Below are 24,515 nucleotides of genomic sequence, written 5' to 3'. Positions count from 1 at the left end.
TATTTCCATGTTGATGGTTTTTGTTTTATTATGTATATTAGTTGACTACATGAGTTGAGTCAAAATGATGAATATTTTACTTATTAAGCTAAAGATTAAAAATAATATATGTTTTAAAATAAAATACATGTAAATCCAAGAGAATTTAATAAGTTACTTGCAAAGTGTTATTGCAGGCAACAACATCTACACAGTTTTAGTTCCAAATCCACAAAAACACACAAAATTTATACAAATTAGCATAGTAAAAATTAATGCCGTAAAGACTTTGCTGGCAGAATTAATTTTTAGATTCTAGAATGGGTGTTTCTATTTTTCTTCTTTTTTTCTTTTTCTTACAAAAGATTTACAAGTGAAATATTACTACAAAACTTTTATAAGTTTTTTTTTTTTTGCAAAACATTTACAATTTGACCACCAACTATTTCTCTGTTTCAAGATAATTATGTAGATTTAACACCTTATGCTGCACATCAATTTTTGTGGGATGACAATTGTGACATGCATTAAAAAAAAATCACAAGGCTTCAGAAATGGAGACTTAAATACAAATTTTGTTGCAATAAAACAATTATAAAATTGAAAAATAGGACTCAAACATCATGCTTACCTAACAAAAACTTTTTCTCCTAAGTTACGTATTTTTATTACTTCTCTCATGAAACAATGTGATAAATAATGACATAACACCAATTTCTAATGTAATCAGAAAACACGTACACAACCCTATCCCAATAAAGCATATTAAAAAGAAAAAAAACCTATTCCAACACTGGAATTCTACCATGATAAATACACTTTGCACTGGTAAGTACGATAAAGCAAAATTTTATAATGGTGGCCAAGGGAATGAACAGTGAAATGGCATTAAACAAGCTACTACTGCACATCTGTGCCCTATTACATACAACAGTTATATCCCACTGAGTCAAATAAAGGACACTGAAATTTACGATCCTTCTAAGACTGAAAAGTGGACTCAGAATGGTATGCAGAACAGACTATCAAAATGTTTTTAATTCCAGGAGTAATAAGTGCACCTGCTAACACAAATTAATCTACATTAGATTCTGTGATACCAAACAGATTTTGATATACTTGTAATAGGGATTTGCCGCAGATTACAATAATTTTCATTCCATATCTGCATACTTAAGTATGCAAAAAGAATATTTAACAGCTGTGCAGAGTACTCAACCCTTTAGTTTATAAAGTTTTTAAAAAATTCTAAGTTAACATGATTCTATTAGGAAACGTTATTCGCTTAACTAGATTTTTTTAGCACTGATTGTAATGCATAATGATAAAATATTTAATTTATGTTGCAATTCATCTGCAACAGAAATTAATTAGTATTATCTAATGGCCATCTGTATTAAATATATTGTCAATTTGATTCTGATGTTTTAAAGCCAGATATATCAGCTGAGAATATTTTAAATAAGATATAAAAAATGATATACAAAACTCCAACTAATATTTAAAGTTTGTTAAATCTTTACAAAAGGTTTAAGAAATTTGAAATTTATAACCACAGTGTAAAATTGTTTTCTTTGCTATATATGTGAGCTCAAAGTATGAAAGACTTTCAGCTTCATATTTCACTACACAGGGCATTCCTAAAGTGTACACAGTACAAACAACTATCAGTAGATCTTTGTCTTTAAAAATGCATGCAATGTCACAAAACTGGAACTTGTATATGTTTATAAAAGTTGTTTGTTTGGAGTTTCAAGCAGCTCCCAACACAAAGCATAATGTTAAAGGAAACGTCTTAATTTCCTGCACTGTACTTTTAAGTTATATCACCCAATTATTTTGCTGTAAAAATGTAAAAAGTATTCATGAGAAGTTTTTCAACAGGGAAGATTTTCAAAATGTAATTTTTATGTCTAAAATTGTTTAAAAATCCAAAGTACTTTTAGCCATATTTTTGTTCTGCATTCAAATTTACAACAGTTGCCACAATCCAGCAAAGGATAGCTGCACAGGGAAACAGTTTTTCACACATGCAATTAAGACATGGACATTCCTGTCCATAAACCAATATGCTCATCTAGATGCTGACAACTGATATGGACAAAATGTGTATCCCTATCCAAGGAACCAAGTTAGTATGGTTGAATAATAGTCAGTGAGAAGAGCTGGATCTGTAACAATTTTCATTTTGTGTTTACTTTTTTTCAGTGAGCTGTTATTAAATAAACTCACATTAGAGACATATCACTCTCACATATGTTTAGAATATATTTTGTTTCTGAAAAATCAAAATATTTTTTACTATTTGCTGGTTTAGTTACTGTGATGTAGGAAGGGGGAGAATGTAAAAATGTGCTAGACTCCAAAAAACCTTTGCAACACACACTGTGCATCCAAAAGGATTTAAACATGAGTTTCCCAGATTGCAGTTTCCAATGCCGCATAGTAAATCACTTTTGACACTGAGACGTCAAAAAAGGGCATCCTTTTTAAAAAGGAATCTGTTGTATGGCACAAGAGCTTTTCAAAGGAAATAAAAGGTCAAAATGTTACTTGCTGGACAGAAACTCTTGAGCAAGCCAGAATTAGCTCTTTGGATCCCAGCCAATATTCTTCATAAGGAACAACGGTAACAGATAATTACTTCAGAGTTATACTTTTGGTTGCTCATCTTTTTCTTTGGCTAATATGTCAAATTCTAAAGAATTCAGTACATTTACCACAATATTTGCTATTGAAAAATGTTGTCAGTGGTGCATAAATGCTATAGTTTATAGCACTCTACTTCCCATTATCTCCACATGTTTAATAAAATTTAAATATTTAAATTACTGGCTTCAAAACAGAGATTAATCATGTTTTAAGAATAGATCCTGTATCTTGAAATGGGATGAATTAAGATATAAGATTTGTAACACATATCATATTTAATTTTTACATAGAAATTAATTAAAATTTTATGTCAATATATTTCTAAGATTCAATATTTGCTACAGAATACACTGGCTCTATAGATCTCTTACCTCTCCTAGAAAGAGAATAATCTGTGTTTACTGATTGTCATTATACACACTACTACAATGTAGTGGCCAAAATTATCTGAGATGTACCTCAGATCCTTTTCACATGCTGCCATCTGATTTTTAACAAATGAATAAAGATGGCCAAATTTAATACATATGTCTCTCAAAGAAAATAAACAAAAGGATTCTTCACTAGAGTACTTCGCATTTTTGTGCCTTTTGGACAAAGTAAATTCCCATGAAAATACTAGATTTTTGTAAGGAAAAACTCTAACCAATAGCCATTCTGTTGCATATTCTTACTGTTTGTTGTTACAACAAACATTTACATCTGATAAAGGAGAAGAAAATTTCCAATTAAAAATCCTTTATGTGATACAGAGCTACAGAAATTAGTACAGTGTGGGAGCAATATTTTCCTCATCTGTTTTATCCATAATTTATATATATGAATTGGCTCTCCTTTCATTTTCAAAAATGTTGTCTTATTGTACAAAGTACACTTCCTGTGCTAATTCTCCAACTTGGAATACTTACAGAAATCAAGACTGAATACATGATTTCCTGCTCTGTAATACACTTTTACCAGCCCACTTCCGTATCTTGAAAGGTATGTAAACTTAAGTGCAGTTCTAGGCATCTATGTAACATTACTTCAGAATTCTTCCATGTTTGTTGAAACATTTGGGGTTGCTGGATTTGAATCTTGAGAAATGGCTGCTACTGTAACAATCCTTGGAGATCCAAGAACCTCAGTAACTGAAGGGTCCAATTCACCTGAGGTAACAATAGCAAGGGCTGTTCCTCCACCCTTCTTGTTCTGATGTGTTTTGACATGCTTGGAGAGATGATCACTTCGCATAAATCTTTTAGAACACTCTGGGCATTCAAATCTTTTCTCACCTGTCAAGAAATATTTTTCAAATTAACATCATGGGCAATTATCTATGTATAATCTATAGTATAGTGCCATGGCTTTAACAGTTTTTCTTGTATTTCTATTTTGGCTTCCTAAAATATAGCAATTTTGAAGCTTCAATTAATTTCTTATTTTGTATCTTTAAGTAATCATTGAATTTAACAACCTGATGGTGGGGGGGAAGTTAAAACAAAGTTCCCATTAAAGGGCAAACTGGATTTTTTGAGTGGAGAGAAGGGAAAGTGCTGGGAAAAACAGGATGTGTGGGCAGCTGGGATATACTCTGCTGGGATATGAGTGACAGCAGTGATGGGGCTAAAGAGTTAATAGGGAAGGTGTTATCTGTTGAAAAGATGTTTGGTTTAGATGATGATGTTTTTGTCCATCAAATGTAAAATCTGCCAAATAGTTCTATTAAATTGAGGTTTACTGTATTAAAACATATATTCAAGTGATTCTCAGTGAATTATATTTAAAGTGTAGTTAAATACACTGAAGAATTTAAGTACACTGAAATAATTGTACAGGCATACCTCAGAGATATTACGGGTTCAGTTCCGGACCACTGCAATAAAGCAAATATCGCAATAAAGCGAGTCACATGATTTTTTTGGTTTCCCAGTATATATAAAAATTATGTTTACACTATACTGTAGTCTACTGCATTATGTCTAAAAAAATGTACATATCTTCATTAAAAAATACTTTATTGTTAAAAAATGCTAATCATCATCTGATAGACCTGCTCAATGCAGGGTTGTCACAATCCTTCAATTTGTAAAAAAAAACAAAAACACACAGTATCTATGAAGCACAATAAAATGAAGTGCAATAAAACGAGGTATGCCTGTATATATTTTATATGCATACATTTAACAGAAGAGCTTGCTAGGCCTGCTTGAGTCCTTCCTTCCTTTTCTTTACAGTTATGACCAATTCAAAACATCTTAAGTAGCTTTACAGGTAGTCCTCGCTTAACAACCACAATAGGGACCAGAAAATTGAGTTATGTGACCAGACCTGATTTTATGACCATTTTTATGACAGCCGTAAAGTGAATCACTGCAGTTGTTAAGTGAATTGTGGTTGTTAAGCGAATCATGTGGTTGTTAAGCAAATCCAGCTTCCTCAATGGACAGTTTTTGCTGGAATTTGCTTAACGACCATATGACTTGCTTAACAACCGCAGTGACTCGCTTTATGGCCATCACAAATTGTGATCATGTGACTGCGGGAGTGGTGCGACAGTTGTAAATGCAAGTAGGTTGTAAAGCACTTTTTCCAAGGCTGTCATAACTTTGAACCATCGTTAAACGAATGGTTGTTAGGCGAGGACTACCTGTATAATTATATATTTTAAAGTATTTCTATAGTGTTTGTCATGTACAACAATGAACACAAGGAAGCATAAATCAAAGATATCCTATATCAACACCAAAGCATAAAAAATGTCTTCCACATGCACCTTAACTGAAATGAAAGGCACTGAATGTTTCTCTTTTGGAGCAAAACCATTTTAAAATACGTATAGGCACCACAACTACAACAGCTAAGATTGTATTTCAGATTACTATCCAGTTAACATCTTTAGGAGATACAGGGATCCTGTGGTACAATCACGAAGGCCTCTAACAATGATTGCAATAGTTGAGCAGATGTATACAGGAGAAGACAATTCAAGGGGATCCTGGTTCCAACTCATTCAAAGCCTTCTAAGTTAATACTACAATTCTGAACCAGGCCTATTAATAATCAGTAGCCAGTGCAATTATTTTAATAATATAATATTGTATGTTAGCAGCTAGGTGTGCTGCACAGTAACCCTTTTGTTGCACTGTTCACTAGCAGCAGCTTCTATGCAGTACATAAGGGTAGCACTCAGTGAGTAAATTATAGTTACACAGACATGAGGTTATCAATGCAACTACAACCACAATACCATTTAAAAGTCATAAAATATGCTCTTTGCCATCAGAGCTACTTGGGCCTCCAGTAAAGTGTTTATTCTATGAGCATCTCCAACTCCATTCCTGCTTCTCTAGAGAAAGTTCAATATCCAGGATAGGAAATTATCTATATCCTAGATCTAGAACTGCCAGGCCACAGAAACTCTGTTACCAGCATCTATTTATGCTAATTAGTTCTCACTGAGCTTGTCATTGGGTCCTGATTCAGATATTTCTTACAAACTGAGCTGTATTTCAGAAGCATGCTGATCACATTATTCTCCAAATTGCCTAAGAAATAATCTGAGCAGCATCAGAGATAAGACGGTATCATGTGATTTTCAGTGTCATACAATTACCAGGGGCTGCAAAGTTTTATTCTGAGTGACCAACCATGCAAATTCACAAGGATGATCAGTCAACAGTGCTAAAAGCAACTATAATTATTGCTAAAAGCTACCAAGAAATTGAGCAATAATAATGTTCTTTCTATCCCTTAGGACACCTATCATAGTGAGAAAGGCCAAATCAGTCTCAAAATAAGATCTTGAATCTAACTGGGTTCTAAAATACTGGTTTTCTCCAAGAATATTTCAGCTGGTCCACTACTACGTTTTTGAGTATCTTCTCAAACATAGCAATAATGATTCAATATGACCTTTTAATGGTTAAGATGTGCATTCTTTCAGTTAGCTTCCAATTTACATCTTGTGGATCTAGTCAAAGAGTTCTTTTTATACAATGTTTCTCCCTGTATACTAAGTTTTGAATCTGAAATTATATGTATTAAAAAGCAGCATGGAAAGGATCACTAATGCCTAAAAAGATAAAATCCTTAAAATTGCCCACTTAGTACTCACTGTAAGTTACACTGTACTATTATCAGCTAATTCTTAATTTTTCAAATACAAACTGAAAACAGATTCACCAAGTAACATACAGGGATTGACTCCCCAAAATACTCACTTTATATCAGGGATAAAGAACTGAGAAATTATGATTATTCAAGAAAATGGAAAAAAATCCAGAAACATATATTATGATTCTGGACAAATATGTATTCCAATTACTTTTAAATAGTTATAGAGCTTTCATTTCCAATAATCTAGAAAACTTAGTTCAATAAGGATTCTGAAGGATTTATCAGTAAGTTCCTATTGAAGGGAACGGTTTTAAATTTTATATACATTTAAAAGTCAGAACACTAAAATGTAAATGAACTTTATTTTTTAAATGTTTATACAGACTGTTCACTCACCTGTATGGGTTCGCCTATGTCTCTGCAATTCATCACTCCTTGTAAATCTTTTCCCACAGAAGATCCAATTGCATACAAATGGCCTTTCTCCTGTGTGCCAGCGAAGATGTGCCCGCAGATGAGATGTTTTCCCATATACTTTACCACAGCCTTCAATATGGCAGATATGTTGCTTCTTTTTTCCTGGTTCATTGCTGCCTCTATCAAATACAACCCACTAATAGTTAAAGTCAGAACAATTTCAAATAAGGACTACATTAATTAAAATAATGTCATTAAAGATGTAACAGAAATACGTAAGTGGAATAAATACTTTGGCCCTAAGAAACCTAATATTTAATAGCAATTATGGCAATTACCTTCCATCCCCTTCTCTACAATTAGGGCATGAACAAGCAACTCTTCTTAATCTTTTGCCAGGCTGCACTTCTTGATCAGATGCTTGCTGGGCTTGTTGTAGCTGCACCTGAGTTATCTGATCAGGACTAACAGCACCCATTGCTGCATTAGCTAGTCCTCCAACTGCTACAGTTACAGGAGCTATTGTAGCTTGCTGTACTTTCACGCCTCCATCCTGTCCTTGTTGTTGACCTGGAAAATGAGAAAAATCTTAACTTCTATAGCTTAACACAGTAAGATCATAATATATTTTTGCATTCTGTTTACTACATAACAGATGGAGAAAGACACATTTATCTATTTCATTTATATACCATCACAATCTGCATAGACTACTGGCAGTTTACAATAGTAAAGCAATACTAAAACTAAGGCAAAAGGAGAGGTGGTGTGCACTCATCCTGAGATGGTCTCTCTGAAAACTAGGTTTTTATTAGATTCCAGAACAATGACCACTAATCTCAAAAAAAAACAAAAAAACCCCAAGGGCTGCAAGAGAAAAACACTGGCTGCAAGCTGATTCCCTTAATCTCTCAGTTACAAGAAAAGGTTAACATTCTGTTGAGGGGGCATGTTACCAGACTGAGTTGATCAACACAGAAGAATCAGTTCTATAGGTATATAGAAGCAAGCCATATAAATAAATACTTCTCATATGCATATTTCAAACAGAGGGGTGCTATTCCTTCCAAATTTATTAAACCCAAAGTTCTTTATATTTAATATGAAGTTAATAAGCACTCAAACATATACTCTGCTAACTATAAATATTCAGTAACTGTGCAGTGACAAAACTGCTGAATTCCTCATCTGAGGTGGCATGTTGCTGTCTTCACTGTAGTAATTTCCACACTGCACAGTAAAACCATTGCAAGGAAAGGTGGCTGCAAAATGTGAATGTAAGGAACAATAAATTAGGGTCAATAAAACTGACTGTATTTGTTTAAAAAAGCAGGCCTTTATAAATGTAACAACATTGCAAATAATGCAGTGTATACATTTTAGTAATAATTTATGAATAAATGGAATCACACATTTGCAGGGACAGTCATAAGAACTTTGAAGTCATAAGAAAAATCCAACTCATTTTGAGAAATTAAATCAAGCAATATTGCTTCCTAGAAGCATGCAGAACTTTTCTGACTTGATAATTCAAACTAATTTAGAAATTCAAGTCAAAGTGCTGAATAGGTTAACAGGTATTTCCTGAATTACTGTCAAATTCCTAATTTGCAAAGTCTATTTGGTTAAGAAATTCAATCAAATTCCCTTAAAACCAAATTGTTGCAGTGTGTGTGTGCGTGCGTGCACGCATTGAGGTAAATTCTGAAAGGAAGGGCAAACAACTCTCATTGTCTCCTAAAACAAGCACCATAGAGCAGGATGTATCAATATACAGACAAATCAGCTTTAAAAACCCCACATTTATACTATGAGTGCTCCAAGAGTGGCGAGGATTCTCAGTCATTATTCTTCCATCTTGAATACAAGGAATACATGTTACCACAGGTTTTAGCAAAATGTAAGAATCACATATTGTAGCAAATTTAGTCAACTGTCACAATAGAAAAAGTTGCTTGTAAACAACTAATAATTATCAGGCACAATTCAAATTTCTGGTTCTGGCCATTAAAGCTCTGAACAGCTTCAAACCAAGCCATCTGAAATCCAGTATGAGAAAATGCAGTTCTTGCCTTCAAAACAATATCATTTTTTCATAACTTCCAATATATGTCAGCTTGTATGTCACTATGGATTTACTGGAGTTTTCTAGCCAGTGATCCCTTCTGATAAGTAAACTGTTCATTTAACAGACTTACCCCTTAAATTTTTTCGCATATGGGGAAATATATATCAGAAGGAAGGGAAAAAGACTCTGAAGTCAATGCATAGTTTCAAAGAAATACAGCCTAAAGGGCTCCCTGATGCAATAAAATATTAAGAGACAATAAGAGGAAAGGCACTTTAAACAGCAAAAAATCATGTATGAAAACGAACAGAAAGTTATTTCTCTCCTCCTTTAAAGCATATTCACAAGAAAAATGTGCATCGAGGGAGAACTGAACAGGAACTGGAGTGCTCCACTGGGCCAATGACCTTACATATACATACCATAGGTGAAATTGCACTGACACCCGTACATACTTTGTATAATTGTAAGACATGATTAGTGACAGAAAACCCAAGCTAAGTAGGCAGAATTGTACTATCATTTTATCTGAAAGGAAGATTTCCCCTAAAAAGGAAGGGTAGTAGACAGAAAAATTATGGCCACAGAAAAAAAAAATTGGCCAATGCTTTCCTAACTTATCAACATGTTATTAACTACAGCTGAAGCCAATCATGGAAATTCACCCCCCCACACACACAATGTGTGTGTGCAAAATGACACACTGGTATTTGTACATACATATATATTTGTATGTATATAAACCTGCCAGAAGCCACACTTAAAAAAAGAGGAAAGAGCCCAGTCAAGAAAAATAATTTTACTTGAATAACTACTGATTAAAATAATTGTCTGTAAAATAAACTACCCCATTTACAAAACTAATTAGTCCTCCAAATGGATTCCCTCTCACATATAGAAACACACAAATACATACAAAGTTCTTTCAGCAGAAACAACGAAAAGAGGGAAAAACCAAAGATGGAGAAGGGGTGAGGGGAAATGTTTAGCTTCACTGGGAAGGAAGGAAAGAGATGGAGGTGAAGTGATGGGAATGGATAGTAATTAAACAAGAAAATAAAAGAAAAACCGTTTAGCTGTTATTAAAAAAAAAAAAAAGCCTCTCCCAAGCCACCACCAATCTGCCAGGGTATCCAGGCTTTCCATCAGTTATGTCTGATGTAATGATTGCCCTTTTTTATTATTCTTATGACCCCATCCTAATTCACAAACAATTGTTTAGGGGAAGGATGCCATCTCCCTATCAGAAAATAAAATATAAAATGAGGATTTCCTCAGAGATAGAAGATCAAATCCATTTTATTTTGGGCACAGTATTAAACACAAGCATGGTCACACAAAATAACTATTAAAATAAATAACTAAAAAAGAATATCAGTTTGGAAAGAATTGGTGAAATCATATAATGCCCAAAACACTGGAGTACAGATAATGGATCACTGGACAGATCTGACTGTCAGTGGGAACAGAATCTAAACAGAAATATGCTTTGGATCTTACTGCCTTTTTTTTCTTAGCCAAGGTAAAAGCCAGTAAGTCATTTTCTTTTCTTTGCTCTTTTTCCTTTTAAATAAGTACAAAGTACCTGGTAGTTATGGATGAAGGGAGAACACAGCATGTGATGTAACTGGCACTGAGTTTGATAGTGCCATCAAAGTTATCACTGAAGAGTGTTTTGAAACTAGATAAGCTTCTAAGATAGAAGATTAAGAACTAGGAGCTGCTGGTGCAGCCATATTCAGTCCCTATGAGCAGTGCTCATAGTTCTGAAGCACAATTTCAATTTTCCTGGTTTTATTTATTTAATTCTTGGCAACTGATAAAACATCCCAGGCACATTAAGAAAAGTGAGTGACCATCCATGAACAAAAGCTTGCTCCCCATAGGTATTACACTCATAAAACTGTTTCCACACAACCATAGAATTTGGGGGGTGTCACAGTAAAGTAAAACACACGTATTACAACAAAACAAAGTCATAATTCAAGATCTGAGCCAAAATCAAATCCAGGTCTATTACCAGTGAAATGCATAGATTTCCTCAGTGGTTTACACCTACATTTGTAGAAGAAACCTTTCAATGTTACTACAGTCCAACAGAACCCTGAAGAATTAGAATGCCCACTGAGACGGCAAGTTTCCCACTTGAACATCTCTCTCAGCTTTGAAGATTCCAAATATGTATTCGCACAGAAGCATAACCCATATGTGTGACAAAGGCCACAAAGGATCTTCCTATATCCATCCATCCCCAATTGCATCAACATGCTTATATCGACAGTACTCCTGATATCAACCTCATCCATGCATTCAAAAGCAAAAGAAATCTTTATAAATGGAAGACACCTGGAAACAAGCTGAGAACAGAGTGAGATTTCATAGTCTACATTGGGGAAATAAACTGGGGGCCTGATATGCACCTGCAGGTACCACATAGTTGACTGACCCTTTAGTATAAGCATAATATTCTTAGGGCTTTTGGGTGGGAAGGATAACTCATTTTTCTTTTTATTTTCCTTTGATTTAATGGAGCAGAAGCTATCACTATATTAATAACAATACAGCACTAGTAAAATAAATGTATTGCACATTAGGCTGATTTGTATCTATTAGTTCTGGATTTCAAATCTATTTACAATTATATGTGTAGAGTACCTTAAAAAAAAAAATCAACTTTTATTTTATCCAGAGACCAGAGGTATGTAGTACAGCTAGCTATCCTACTGGCTGCACTTAAAGCCTTACTTTCATTTTTAATATATTTCTGTCAGCCTTCCCAGGTAGACCAGACAGGAAACACAACCAGATGAGCTCATTATACTTTAGGCTACAGTAACAGAATCTTGCAAATCTGAAAGTACAAATCTCCCACCATCTTTTTTTTACAGTCTGATAAATTATGGAGGATCGTGAGTTTCTCTGCCCATTATGCATCTGCGGGCTCCCCCACCCTTATCTGCTTGTTCCCTAGGCAACATCTCTTCCCCCACCTCTCAAGGTCATTCCCACATATCTTTACCCTCTTAATAGACAATCAACTTAAAAAAAAAATCTTTTAATCTTCATCACTAAAACTTGGGTACAGACTCCTGTTATAGACTACTACAACTTTTTTTCTATTCTCTCATCGCATCTATCTTTATCATTTTTAATTCTTCCAAATCACTCATGTCTTTCTTGTTAGAACATGTAGTATCCTTGCTCATTTTTCCATAGCAACTTTCTCTCCCTTTCTACATCTAATATCCCATTTTTATTGTTAATTGGCATTTCTAACCTTTATTTCACACATTGTGAGAAAGTGACTACTTCATCAGCTATTGCCCTAACCTGTCATGAAATTACTTGCTCTTAAGGACCTATTATTCTTCCTTTGCTATTCCTTATCCTAGGACTACTTTTATAAAATGTAAGTAATGCTTATTACTAAGATGTATTCATAAATAGTCCAGATATACAAATAAAAATTGATGTAGCCAAAACATTCAAGACAATAAAATCAAGAGTAATCTGAATCTGATTGCAGGAAGAATCTCTCCAAACATGGTGATGGAATATCAGAAAAGGAGATGAAAATAAAAACTGATACATATTTTGAAAAGTTGGAGTCACTAAATTTGGTTATTCTCAGTTCACAATTTCCACAAACTTTAGATCTGATGAGCTAAATAAAAACTCCTATTGTCCACACAGGTGTGTGTAAACTCTCTTGCTTTTCAGGCTCAAACTGACAATGTAAAGAAAAGATTTATCACCACTACTGATAGGCTTTGAAGTCACAAGAAAGTCTGGCAGAGAATGATGGTAAAGCAATACATTTAAAATACGGCATGGCATTATCTCTTGCTGTGAAATAGTTTTGTTGTGAAAAAATTATTATGAAAAATAAGCATTAAAGATATATAAAGCCTTCAGAGGAAGCACTTCATTTTATTTATTTAAAATATTTGTATGGCTGCCCATCTTAAAACACAACTCTGGGCAGTTCACAACAATAATACCCAGTAACTATAAAATCATAAATTATAAAACATAAAACCATAAAACAAAGCAAAACCCGGTGCCTTGATCATCCCCTTGGGATGCCCCACAACCAACTCCAAATATCCTCATTCTACCCTAGCGCCTGAGTAAAAAACCAGGTCTTGATGGGCTTCTGAAAGACTAAAAGGGTGGGGGCCTACTGAATCACTGAGGGGAAGATGTTCCATAAGGTAGGGGTAGCCACAGAAAAGGCACGCTTCCGAGGTCCCACTAGGTGGCAAGATTTTAGGGAAGAGACCTGGAGCATGCCTACTGTATACAATCTGGTAGGACGGGGAGATACTTTCAGGGAGAGGTGGTCTTGCAAGTTTTATTTCATATTTCAAATTTGGTCACTGCCCATCTCACGAGGAAGTGACTCTGGGCGGTTTACAACACAACAACAGTATAACAATTATTTACAATAAATAACCTGGTCCCATGCCATGTAGGGCTTTAAAGTTGATAACACACCTTTAATTGCACCCAGAAGAAAAATAGGAGCCAGTACAGCTTGCACAATAGGTATAATGTGGGTGAACCTAGGACACCCAATACTGTGCACACTGCTGTGTTCAGGACCAGCTGTAGCTTCTGAGTGGTCTTCAAGAGCAGCCCCATGTAAACACATTGCAGTAATCCAAATGGGAAGTTTACAATGAGTAAGCGTAAAGCATTTTTCAAATCATGAAAGCAGCTGCATCATTTTTGAAGCAGCCTCCAAGACTCATGGAACTTGCAAATCAGTCTTGCAAATGATGCAGTTGCTTTCATGATTTGAAAAGAAATTCTTTGAACATGCTCCTTCTTTCAAAGGTGTGGCAGAGTCCTAATAAGCATCTGGTTTTGTTATGAAATATATTCCTGTTTTAAGATTGGAGAGACATAGTTAAGAAGACTGATTGAGAGGTATTTTCCCTTGAATACAAGACAGGGGGAAAATGTCCCATTTCATTTATGAAACAGTCTTTGGCTTAAGTGTAAGCATCCAGAGATTACTTTGCTCTCCACTGAGTATTTGTGAACCTTTCAGCCCATAGAATGTTCAAAGAAATGTATTCTTGGCCTAAATATACTATAGGATTGAAGTAGAGACACATGACTTGTTAGTGAAGATCAATTTATAAAGCTGGAGCAAATGTTGTAACTGCAACCAAGCTGAAATCAGAAGGCTTCAATTCAGATTGTATAGGCTTAATAGCTAAAACTTTGATATTATGGATCAGGGATGCATCCGGGGCTAAAGGTGCACAGGGCTTTTGGATTGTGTGCTGGGAGATAAATTCCAAAAAGGAGTGGGTCAGAACAAAAACAAATGTTGATTTGTTAAATAATTATAATTAATCCAAATAAGTAAGATTAAGTATGAATATTCTCCATTTAGCTATATAACAGCTTCACCCATCTATTATATTTAACAATTATTGTTTGTGAGGCTTCTGGGAGTCTAAGGGCTACAACCAGGACCTTCAAGGGCTGCAAGAGAGCTTTAAAGCCTTAGTTCTGGGGTTCCATTCTAGATATCTCACTTCATTCAAGACAAGCATAAGGTAAAAGAGACAGTCAATGGTTGGGCTCTATGTTTCCCATGGGTTTTCTACTTTTGCTATAAATAAGTGGAAAGAACTGGATCAAGATTGCAGTGTTTAGCTTCCTCACAAAACCATCACATACTTGATGTCCCAACTTTACAGGGGCATATGTGAATATACCTCAATGGATTTAACAGAGGTTTAATGTATATACCTCTCAAGGCTACAGTATGGTGCAACCCTTAAAACATCCTTGTTTACCAATAGAATTAAGCAGCAAATTACACCACCACCTTTTAGTTGGAAACCATCTCTAAGGATGTTAACATAACGAAAATGTAACATTAAATACATAATATTTAAGAAATAGATGAAGTTGTATATGTATGAAAAGATACATTGAGATCTTAATATAGATCCTCATTTATATATATGTTTTGCTCTAAACCTATCTACTTTTGAGTGTGGTCCACAGCAAATTATACAATAGTGAAAATACCTTTCTGCCTATGAAAAGCTGTCTACTGTGTTCTATATAAGCTTCACTTCTAGATAATATGAGCAGATCCAGTGACAGTTGACTCAAATTAGGGGGTTGAAGGCTAGCTGAAACTACCTGCATAGAGTTAAACCCTTTACCTGCATGGAATCAACTGAAATGTATAGAAAAGACAAAACTATGGCATTGCTATGCTTCAATCACACTTGCCAGTATGAATAGCTTAGTGCTATGCTCAAATCTGGAGTTATGCTTATTGCATCTGAATAAACCACATCTTAGCCGAACTACAAATTGTGGCTTGTCTTAGCAGAATAAATCTAATGCATTTACTATGAATCACAAAATTGTTCCCATACTGGAGAACAGCTGAAGATTTACAGTGTGACACCATTAGGCCTGACGCAGCCTTCAATAGATGGAAACTATAAGGAATTTTCTTCCAAAGTTCAAAGCTTTGTGTTAAAAACCCTTTTCATAAAAATATCAGGGGAGAGCCAGTTTCGTGTAATGGTTAAGACATCAGGCTAGAAACCAGGAGACCGTGAGTCTTAGTCTTGCTTTAGGCACAAAGCCAACTGGGTGACTTTGGGCCAGTCACTCTTTCTCAGCCCTAAGAAACAGGCAATAGAAAACCACTTCTGAAATCTTGCCAAGAAAACTGCAGGGACTAGTCCAGGCAGCTGCCAGGAGTCAACACTGACTTGAAGGCATAACAACATCAGGGAAAAATTTATACGTGCCTAACTTTAGTAATACAAATTTAATATTTGGTACACTGCTTGATTTAGATTACACACAACTACACTTATTTAATAAAATTCAATCCCAGAGTGCAAGGCATAGCATAAGAGAAAGCAGCAATACTCAAGTCCACCAGCAAAAGCCACCAGATCTTTTGAGTGAGAATACACATCCAGTTTATTTGGAAATTAGTGTTTCTCTAATTACACTTTAATAATGCATGAATTAATAGATTTTAACTAGGAAAACAGAACCAGGAAAGCTATAATATGATCTTTAGAAATTAGATCCAGCTTTCACTACAGAAAATTGTTCAATCTCTAAAAGCACTCCAGCACTTTCTCCTCTGATCTGCAGGCCAAATATAATCCATTGGATTAAGAGGGACCTGACATGGAATACAACTGCCTAAAGCTGTATGCTGTTCTATACTCCAGCACCAATAAAGCAAGCATCTCTATGTGTCAGCAAAGGAAGTAGGAGTGAAAAGGATATATGTGGGACAGTGAGATATATGCCACCTGTGCTTCCTAACATCCTGGCCAATAGGTAGTTCAGTCCTTGGGCTGAAAATGATTCTCAATCTCATGTTTAATATTAAAATAAAAAACAAATAAAGTATGTATACTATAGTAAGGTATGTAAATAGTTGTACAGACTATAAACACTTCTTGAAGTTCAGTGACAAAATTGATTACATAGTCCCAAATTCCATTTCATAACTTTTCTCAACATCAATTGATACAAAGGCCTTCAACTGCACATTACATGCTGACATGTAAACTCCTGACATTTCTTTTTAAAAAGCAATCATTTCAGTAGAGAGGAAAGCAAAGGGGAAACTGAGCATAAATGTACCATGCAGCATTACATTTCTTTCTAATTTATTTCCTAAATTAAAAGTCCATTTGCCATAACAAGAGATTTAGCATCTTCCTGGTCCACTTTTGCCCATCCTAATTTTCTTCCTACTTTTTTTTTAAAATTCACCTCTCCAAAATCAGCATTCAGAACTCTTTTACACACATATTACATATAGAATCTTAGTGTGCTTAGTGTAAATATATTTCTATCAATGTGTCACTAAAACTGAAACATCAAATAAGCAGTACCCTACTCTTTTTGCTTCAAATAGAAATATATTTATGGCTGCTTTTTGTCTCTTGCTATATAGTCAACTGTTGTTTTCACTTTTCCAATATCACGACTTTTCATAGCAGATTTTACCAGTATCAGATGGAAATATTAACCTATGGGTAACCAAAAGGCCATCATATAGGTCATTAAAAATTAGGTAACTATTCAAAATGTAAATACATGTTAAAATACATAGTAGTAATTTAAATTCTAAGCGCCTTATCCCAATATTTATCCCAGTATAATTTTATATAAATGGAACAAGCTTCCCTCAAAAGCTAATGGTGTCAATTTGTACAGATCAGGCTTTCTCAAGCTGGTATCTTCTGTAAAGTTGGTTTAACATACCTGGACAATATATGATTGGAAAGTTGGAAACATAATGTGTAATGATGATATTTATAAATTGCTATTATATAGTGTTTTAATAGAGTGTGCTTAAAACATAAACCATGTCTCCAGCAATAATTTTTTCAATGAGGTTCCACACTTCAAACATCAGTTATACTGGGAAGAGAGACAAAAATTAGACAAAGAGGCTATAGCAAGGTAGGCTTAAGTATATAGCAGTTTATGAAACAGGAAGCACTAACAACATACTTATATAAAATAAATATGGAAAACAGAATGCTCCAACTATATGCTTACATTGAACAAAAGATGGATACTAATCCTTTTCAGTTTCCAGTAATTTCTGGTTGAAAATTTGGAGTTCTTAAGAGGATTCTGAATTTCCTCCAATCGATTTAATTTGAATATTTAAGTCACCACTCAACAAGTCACAATTAGTTCTTCTATTAGAACTATAACGTTGCACCGAAATCTGAACAGAGAAAATAATACATAGTACAAACCAACATAAGCAAAAAACACCAAAGCACATTAAGAAATCAACTAATTTTTTTTACAGATGGAAAATTATGAAAATAACAAATGACTGGATATGGGGTAAGGGTAGATTGTCATTTCAGACTGCTGCTAAATATCAGATTTAATATTAATTAAAAAAAACTTCAAGTAAACCTCAATGTTGCACTGCTTTTTTTTTTTTTTTACTAGATAAGTAGTGAAAGATGTCTTCATGTTTCAATTTAAAAGACCATTTTTTTTAAAGACTGGCAAAAGTAAACTTGTGTTACTAGTGTTTGCTGGAATTGCCTGGGAAATAATCAGATTCCCTTTACTGTATTCATAATGGATCAGTTTAAAAAAAAGTTAGACATTTATACCTATTTAGATAGAATGCTTAGGCACTATCATTACCCAAGACTATATATACTTCTTGCTTAGTCAGTTAATGGAACTGTAGGAAAATGAGCACATGGCCTTTGTATGAAATATTTAAAAGCAGCAAATTTATAGTAATCAAACAGATTAGCCACCACATAATATTTAAAGGAATAGATCAATAAAATATATTACATTGTCTTAATGTTGCTATTGTTACACCTGATAACTAAACATTTCTCTTTATTTCATATCTTAAGGTTTCTTAAGTTGTGAAGTTTGTCTATAATACAACTTGTAAAAATATAACCTTTTTAGAACTTCACTGTAAATCAAGGCCTGAAATTATAAACACACAGACCTATCCAATGTTTATCTAGTAGGAATTAATCTAAATACCAGATTATATTCTCCAGCTATACGTATTTAATTTATGGAATCCTGCATTAGAAGACTCACTACCCAACCCATAAATGAAAAATATTCCTCTTTGTTGTTTGACATGAACAACTTCTACGTATTATAGCAATTCAAATTTTAAAAAGTAATATAGGACAACACTTTCATTAAACATCAGAAGGACAAAAACAATATACCATACCAAAGGCCTATAATGCATAAGGCAAACTATATGATTTTTTACCATAGTAGTGTAGAAGTTCAAAGTTCTATTTATTCTAGAAATCTTTTCCCAATAGTATGTCTAAACTTCACATTCATGGTTTCAGACCTATATTCAATCTCCATATGGTTTCTTTAATCCAATTTGCATATCTAATCATGCTTATCAAAATACAGTGATGTGCATTTAGATATAATTGTTTTTCAAATTTTGATCCAAATTATCAGACACCCAAATTAATTCAAAGACATAACTTAATATAAGTTTGAGCCCCTGATATAATATTATGTTTGAGAGCACATTTTATGTCAGGAGAGAATACATAGTTTATCATCTACATTGTTATACAATAGAAAAGCTTATATTTTATCAAAGTTCTTAACATAAGTTTTTAAAACTTACATAATTTTATACAACTTGTTTTTACTTCATACACTGAGAGGAAACTGCTACTTTTGCTTATTATTATCATGCACAATTATTACAGATGAAGGCTCCAAAAAGGATTAACTCAAAGTGTACTTGAAAGACATTTATTTAATTATTCTGGGCAGCTTACAGCTAAGACTACATACATATAAAAGTATATAAAAGATGCAAATGACCAGAACAGCAAAGTATTCAAAACAAATCAAAACAAAACAAAACAGGGAAAATGACAAAAAGGAGGCCCACAATCACTGTTCCCCAAGGCTTGGGAGAATAATGAGGTCTTCAATAATTTTCTGAACAACTTAAGGGTGGGAGCCACATGAATCTCTGGATCTTTCATATACTACAATCATTATGTCTGGTGATTGGTTGTACTGATAAGTCATCTCACCAATGTATTGATGGGAAAGGCAGTTCTGAAAGGATTTTCAGTAATAATTGTGGAGTGAGGCAAGACAGGAGCAAAATCATGGTTACAGTCACATTCCTATAAAACAAGGATGAGGATATGTAATACTGACACTGAATCTTTGTTGTGCATTTCAATCCAAAATTATCTCCCTATCAGAAAGAAAACATGCCACATGATGTTGCAAGGGTAAAAAGAAATAGATGAGGATTATATTCATTACTACTGCCTTTTATATAAATTCACTATATCTGCAACCTACTAAAACGTAATAAAGCTCAAAACTATTTACTAGATCACAATGTAGCCTGAAAAAAGTAATCTCACTGATAAAGTGAAAAAAAAATACATGAACTGTTAAAATGTAACAGTAAACTATGACCTGAGCTTCAAGTTATGTAGGTTCTTCTTCCACTGTTTTTCCCTCACCATAATTATAAATGACCATATCTTGGTTTAGTGGATCTTTTTAAAAGAATAAACTACTGTTTACATTAAATAACAAAGTTTTTTTAAATCACTGTAGATATAGGAGGAAGAAATGATAGAATAATTGTTATATCTGAATTCCTTTAAAGAGAATTTAATCTGATTCTCTTAAAAACAAATGCCAACTTTGGTCAAATGTTTTCATTACCTAAAGAGAGAGAGAAGACTATCTTTATACAAATGTATATTTATTATCTATGATGCAGGTAAAAGAAAATGCTTCTCTTCCATACTTTGTAGACCTCTTTCTTTACTAAGAAACAGTGCCTGACTCTTATTCTATATATAGTATTAATATCTCAATTCCAAAAAGGAACTGCTGGTTTAATTCATCTTTCATTCATAAACAGGATTATTTTTCCTAGCAGAACTATTCATTATGATGGTAACAATTAAATATTTTACAGCTGAAAAATAGTTACACTCCTACTTCACAAACTATACTATATACTAATTTTGACAAGATTTGTCCTTCATGTATGTTTCTACATCTTTCAAAATATTTTATGTTCCTATTCTGCAGATTTAAAAGTGTCTGTAACTTTCTGGAAGAAGCAAATTAGTAGTCAGTTTGCATAAATGAATCCCAGGCTCCTGAACATAGCCAGAAAATTATTAGATCAAAACATACTATATACATATAATTCAGGCAATGTTTTATTGAAATGTAAATATATATTTAGAAATTTATCTAATGCAGAGGGTATAATCAATATTTTAAAGTTGCAACTTAAGTTATTTATAACAAAAAGCTAAAATCATGAGAAACCTTAGGAATTATGAATCACACATTTTGTAAAAGGTGTAAAGATAGAAATTGACCAATCCAGGACAGAAACATAAGTGTTAAGTTTTATTACATAGCCAGAACCCCAAAAATCTCACAGTACAGACATACTATGAATTTCCAGGCTTTCCATGGCAGCCCTTTGCACCATTCAAAAATCACATTTGAAAACTTGGGTTTAAGACTCCTCTAATTCAGCATGAAATTAAGCAAAAGAAAAGAAAGACTTAGTAATTATCAGGCAATATTGGTGCATGATACTATTTTGCTAATGGCAAATTTATGTTTATATACTATTGTGTATAAAGGCAAGTATATCTTTATACACTACTATTATGCATCCAAATGGATAGGACTTACCTGCAACACTTGTAATGGTGACTGGCACTCCTTGCACTTGAACACCTGCAGCACCCAAGTTGGCTACACTTACTGTTTGAAGATTAGGCACTGAAGCAATCTGAGCAGCATTAAGTGTTATTGGTGTGCCAGCAACAGCTACTGGTGCTATCTGAGCAATTGTACCACCACTCGAAGATACAGGGGTAATAGTTAGCTGCTGGGGTAGCCCAGCATTTTGAACTTGGAGATTTGAAAGACTCTGAAGATTTTGAACTTGTACTGTCTGCCAGCTGATTTGCCCTGATGGGGTTAAAGTTGGTGCTCTTATGAGTACTTGTGTTGGACTCACTGCTTGCAGCTGAACATTTTGCAAAGACTGTTGCTGAATGGTCTGAATAGTTTGTCCTGACTGAAGCTGAAAAGATTGTGGAGAAATTGCTTGAATTATCTGCTGCTGAGGCTGTTGGATCTGGATCTGCTGGAGAATAGGCTGACCTACTATTTGAACCTGTTGTAGTGAATTTGACTGATCCTGCACATTTTGCAATCCATTAGACTGAAGCTGAGTAGAATTTTGTGCCTCTGTTTCAGATGTGGTAGTCTGAGCTTCTTCAGTACTAGTTTCAGAACTATTTGCTGTGCTTGGATACTGGCCTGTTTCTGCAGTAGTAACTAACGTTTCACTCCCTGTTAGTGGTGTGGAGGCTGTAGTTGTGGAAGAGGAAGGAGGAGAATCAGGCATAGCACTAACAGAAGCTGTTGTGACAGGTGTTGACAATAGCTGGTTTCCATTGGAAAGTCCACTTTCAGTGGACTGGGCAACCTGTCCAGAACTACTACCAGTTGCAACATTTATTACAGGTAATGCTAGAGTCACTCCCCCAATGTTTATAGGCAATGAAGTTACAACTTGAGCCTGAGTACCAGCAATAGGCAGCTGCAATGGAATAGAAACACCAGGCCTAATCTGGACAGGCACTGTTTGATTTGCCAAATTCTGAGCAATAATATTACCAGAAGCTGTCCTATTTGTAGTTGCAATAATAGCTTGATTATTCCCTGCAGGAATGAGCTGAATCTGACCCTGTATATCTTGCAGAGCTGTGGCATTAGCAGGATTTATCTGAATTTGTTGACCTTCTGTTGTCTGAATTTGTGGAATCACTTGGTACTGAACACTACCACCTGAATTTTGTACTTGGATGACTTGAAATTGTCCTGGGGTTACTCCAGAAGAATTGCTTGGTTTCGTTTTTGAGGGGGATACATTTCCATTGTTGCTATTTGAGGGACTTGCTGCAGTTGAAGCAACAGAAGATGTTTGCTGGTTGTTGTTCTCCTTTGAAGCAGGAGGAGCTGCAACAAGTTGCCAAGCATTTCCAGCAAGCTGAGTTGTTACTAATTCTAACTGCTGTGGTTGACTCTGAAGCTGCACCAAACCCTGACTTGGATCTATAATAATCTGTTGTCCAGTTGCTTGATTCTCACCAGGAGTTCCTATTTTACTGCATGTTGCTGCCAACAGAGCCAGAGGAGAGGGCTGAGAATCCTAACAAAAATATTATGAGTATTAGGACCTGAACTACAAAGAAGCAGCAGTAACAGCATTCTAGATATTACTAATAAAGTTAGCTAAACATAAAGCTATGAAGAGGGAGTTAAAGGGGAAAGTTATAACCCCAAATTACCTATACCATATTACCCACTCCAATTAATAATGTCTTCCTTCACTGAGCCTTTCAAAAATCTCTGCAGTACATTTGGATGAAAATCCATCCCATCCCATCTGGAAATACATGTAAATAATGAAGGATGTTTGCCATTTCTCTCCCTCCCTCTCTCTTGTTCTCCTCCATTTTCTTAGACATTTTACCTGAGAAGCTCCAGTTTTGTTTTTCTTATTGTTGTTCTCAGCCTCAGGAGATTTCTCTCCCTCGGAGGGCATAGCTTCCTCCTTCTTTTGATCTTCAAAAAAAAAAGAAAGAAACGAAACAAAATCTATGAAGCATCATCCTTCACTTCTATTTTGACACAGAAAATAATCAGAACATTCTCACCGACCCCCGGTCCTCCATGCTCCTGCTAGTTGAAAGCCACTGTCCACCTCTCTAGTGGAAAACAGGGAGACTTAAGAAACGTGGTTTTAAACCCGGCCTACAGGGGCTGGCGAGTGAACGCCCAGAAAGGGGAGTTTTGATTGGTTTCTGCTATCGGAGACTGTAAGGCAGAGGGGAAAAAACCACCCACAACCCTCCCCCTCCTCCTGCCCCTAAAGCATCCACGGCTACTGAGTGGCCCAGGATGCTTTAGGGGCAGGAGAAGGGAGGCGCAGGGGAGGGGAAAATGGGAGGAAACAGAAACGAAGGAGGGATGGATGGATGTGCATGGGAGAGAGGGCTAGGAAAGAAAGGAGGAATGGAAGAGGGGGAAAGGAGGAGGGGCGGAGGGAGGGAAGAGAAAGGGGCTCGGGAGGAATGAGGCGGCTGGGTGGGATGGCGCGGGAAGGCAGCGGAGGCGGGAGGGAAGGAGGGGGGCTACGTACCGCTCATCCCGCATTAACGCCCGCTGAGGCGCGGCTCGAGGAGGAGGGAGGGGAGGGACGGAGGGCGGGGTGCTGGGGGTAGCGGCGAGAGAAGGCCGGTCGCTGCCGGAGTTGGGAGGAGCAGGTCGGCCTATTTTTCCACGAATGGCCGCCGCTGGGCTGTGGCGTAGCTGCCCGTCTCTCCGCCCGCTGCCGTCGCCTGTCTCAGCCCCGGCGCCTGATTGACAACTTAGAGCCGGACGAAGGGGGGGAGGGAGCGGAGGAGGGAGGAGGGCGGGGCCCGGCGAGGCCTCGGCTGACCCCCGCTGAGGAGGGAAGCGAAGCGAGCAGCAGCTGGCCTGGAGGAGAAGGAGGGGCGGGGGAGGGAGGCGCGGGGGAGGAGCGAGGGCGGCGCAAGCCGCGCACGAGCCGGGCCCTGGCTCGAAAGCGGGTCGGCCTTCAGCGAGGACCCGCGGCCGCACAGGGCGGGAGCCGCGAGCCTGAGGGGAAGGGTGCGCCCAGGCAGGCGCGAGGGGG

At 35.8% G+C, this 24,515-nt stretch overlaps 1 protein-coding gene across 3 annotated transcripts; it reads right to left on the bottom strand.

The window, feature by feature from the left end:
• Positions 1 to 32: 32 nt before the first annotated feature.
• On the bottom strand, positions 33 to 24,286 carry SP4 (Sp4 transcription factor). 3 transcript variants are annotated; one of them, XM_025176095.2, is made up of 7 exons: positions 24,000 to 24,286; positions 23,331 to 23,422; positions 21,476 to 23,006; positions 7,485 to 7,716; positions 7,126 to 7,325; positions 4,455 to 4,486; positions 3,768 to 3,905 (listed from the first exon to the last, which is right to left on the bottom strand). In XM_025176095.2, the coding sequence occupies exons 1-6, from the start codon at positions 24,004 to 24,006 to the stop codon at positions 4,473 to 4,475; spliced, it is 2,076 nt and encodes a 691-aa protein (XP_025031863.1). In that variant the 5' UTR covers positions 24,007 to 24,286; the 3' UTR covers positions 3,768 to 3,905; positions 4,455 to 4,472. The 3 variants fall into 3 exon arrangements, with proteins under 3 accessions (XP_025031862.1, XP_007442994.1, XP_025031863.1); XM_025176094.2 differs by lacking the exons at positions 4,455 to 4,486; positions 24,000 to 24,286 and adding an exon at positions 23,519 to 23,947 and having other exon boundaries at positions 33 to 3,905; XM_007442932.3 differs by lacking the exon at positions 4,455 to 4,486 and having other exon boundaries at positions 34 to 3,905; positions 24,000 to 24,285.
• Between the last annotated feature and the right edge of the window lie 229 nt (positions 24,287 to 24,515).

This window comes from Python bivittatus, unplaced genomic scaffold (genome assembly GCF_059951505.1).
Source record: "Python bivittatus isolate LINGU-HERP-01145 unplaced genomic scaffold, Pbiv_v1 ctg000610_np1212, whole genome shotgun sequence".
NCBI lineage: Eukaryota > Metazoa > Chordata > Lepidosauria > Squamata > Pythonidae > Python > Python bivittatus.
Note: the sequence above shows the minus strand (reverse complement) of the source record. Positions and strands in the feature narration are given on the sequence as shown.

Excerpts from the sequence above, each read along its gene's own strand:
- SP4 (XM_007442932.3), bottom strand. Across the intron at positions 7,326-7,484 it reads TGTAGAGAAGGGGATGGAAG|AGGCAGCAATGAACCAGGAA; the intron begins GTAATTGCCATA and ends TGTATTTGATAG. Across the intron at positions 3,906-7,125 it reads ACATAGGCGAACCCATACAG|GTGAGAAAAGATTTGAATGC; the intron begins GTGAGTGAACAG and ends ATTTCTTGACAG.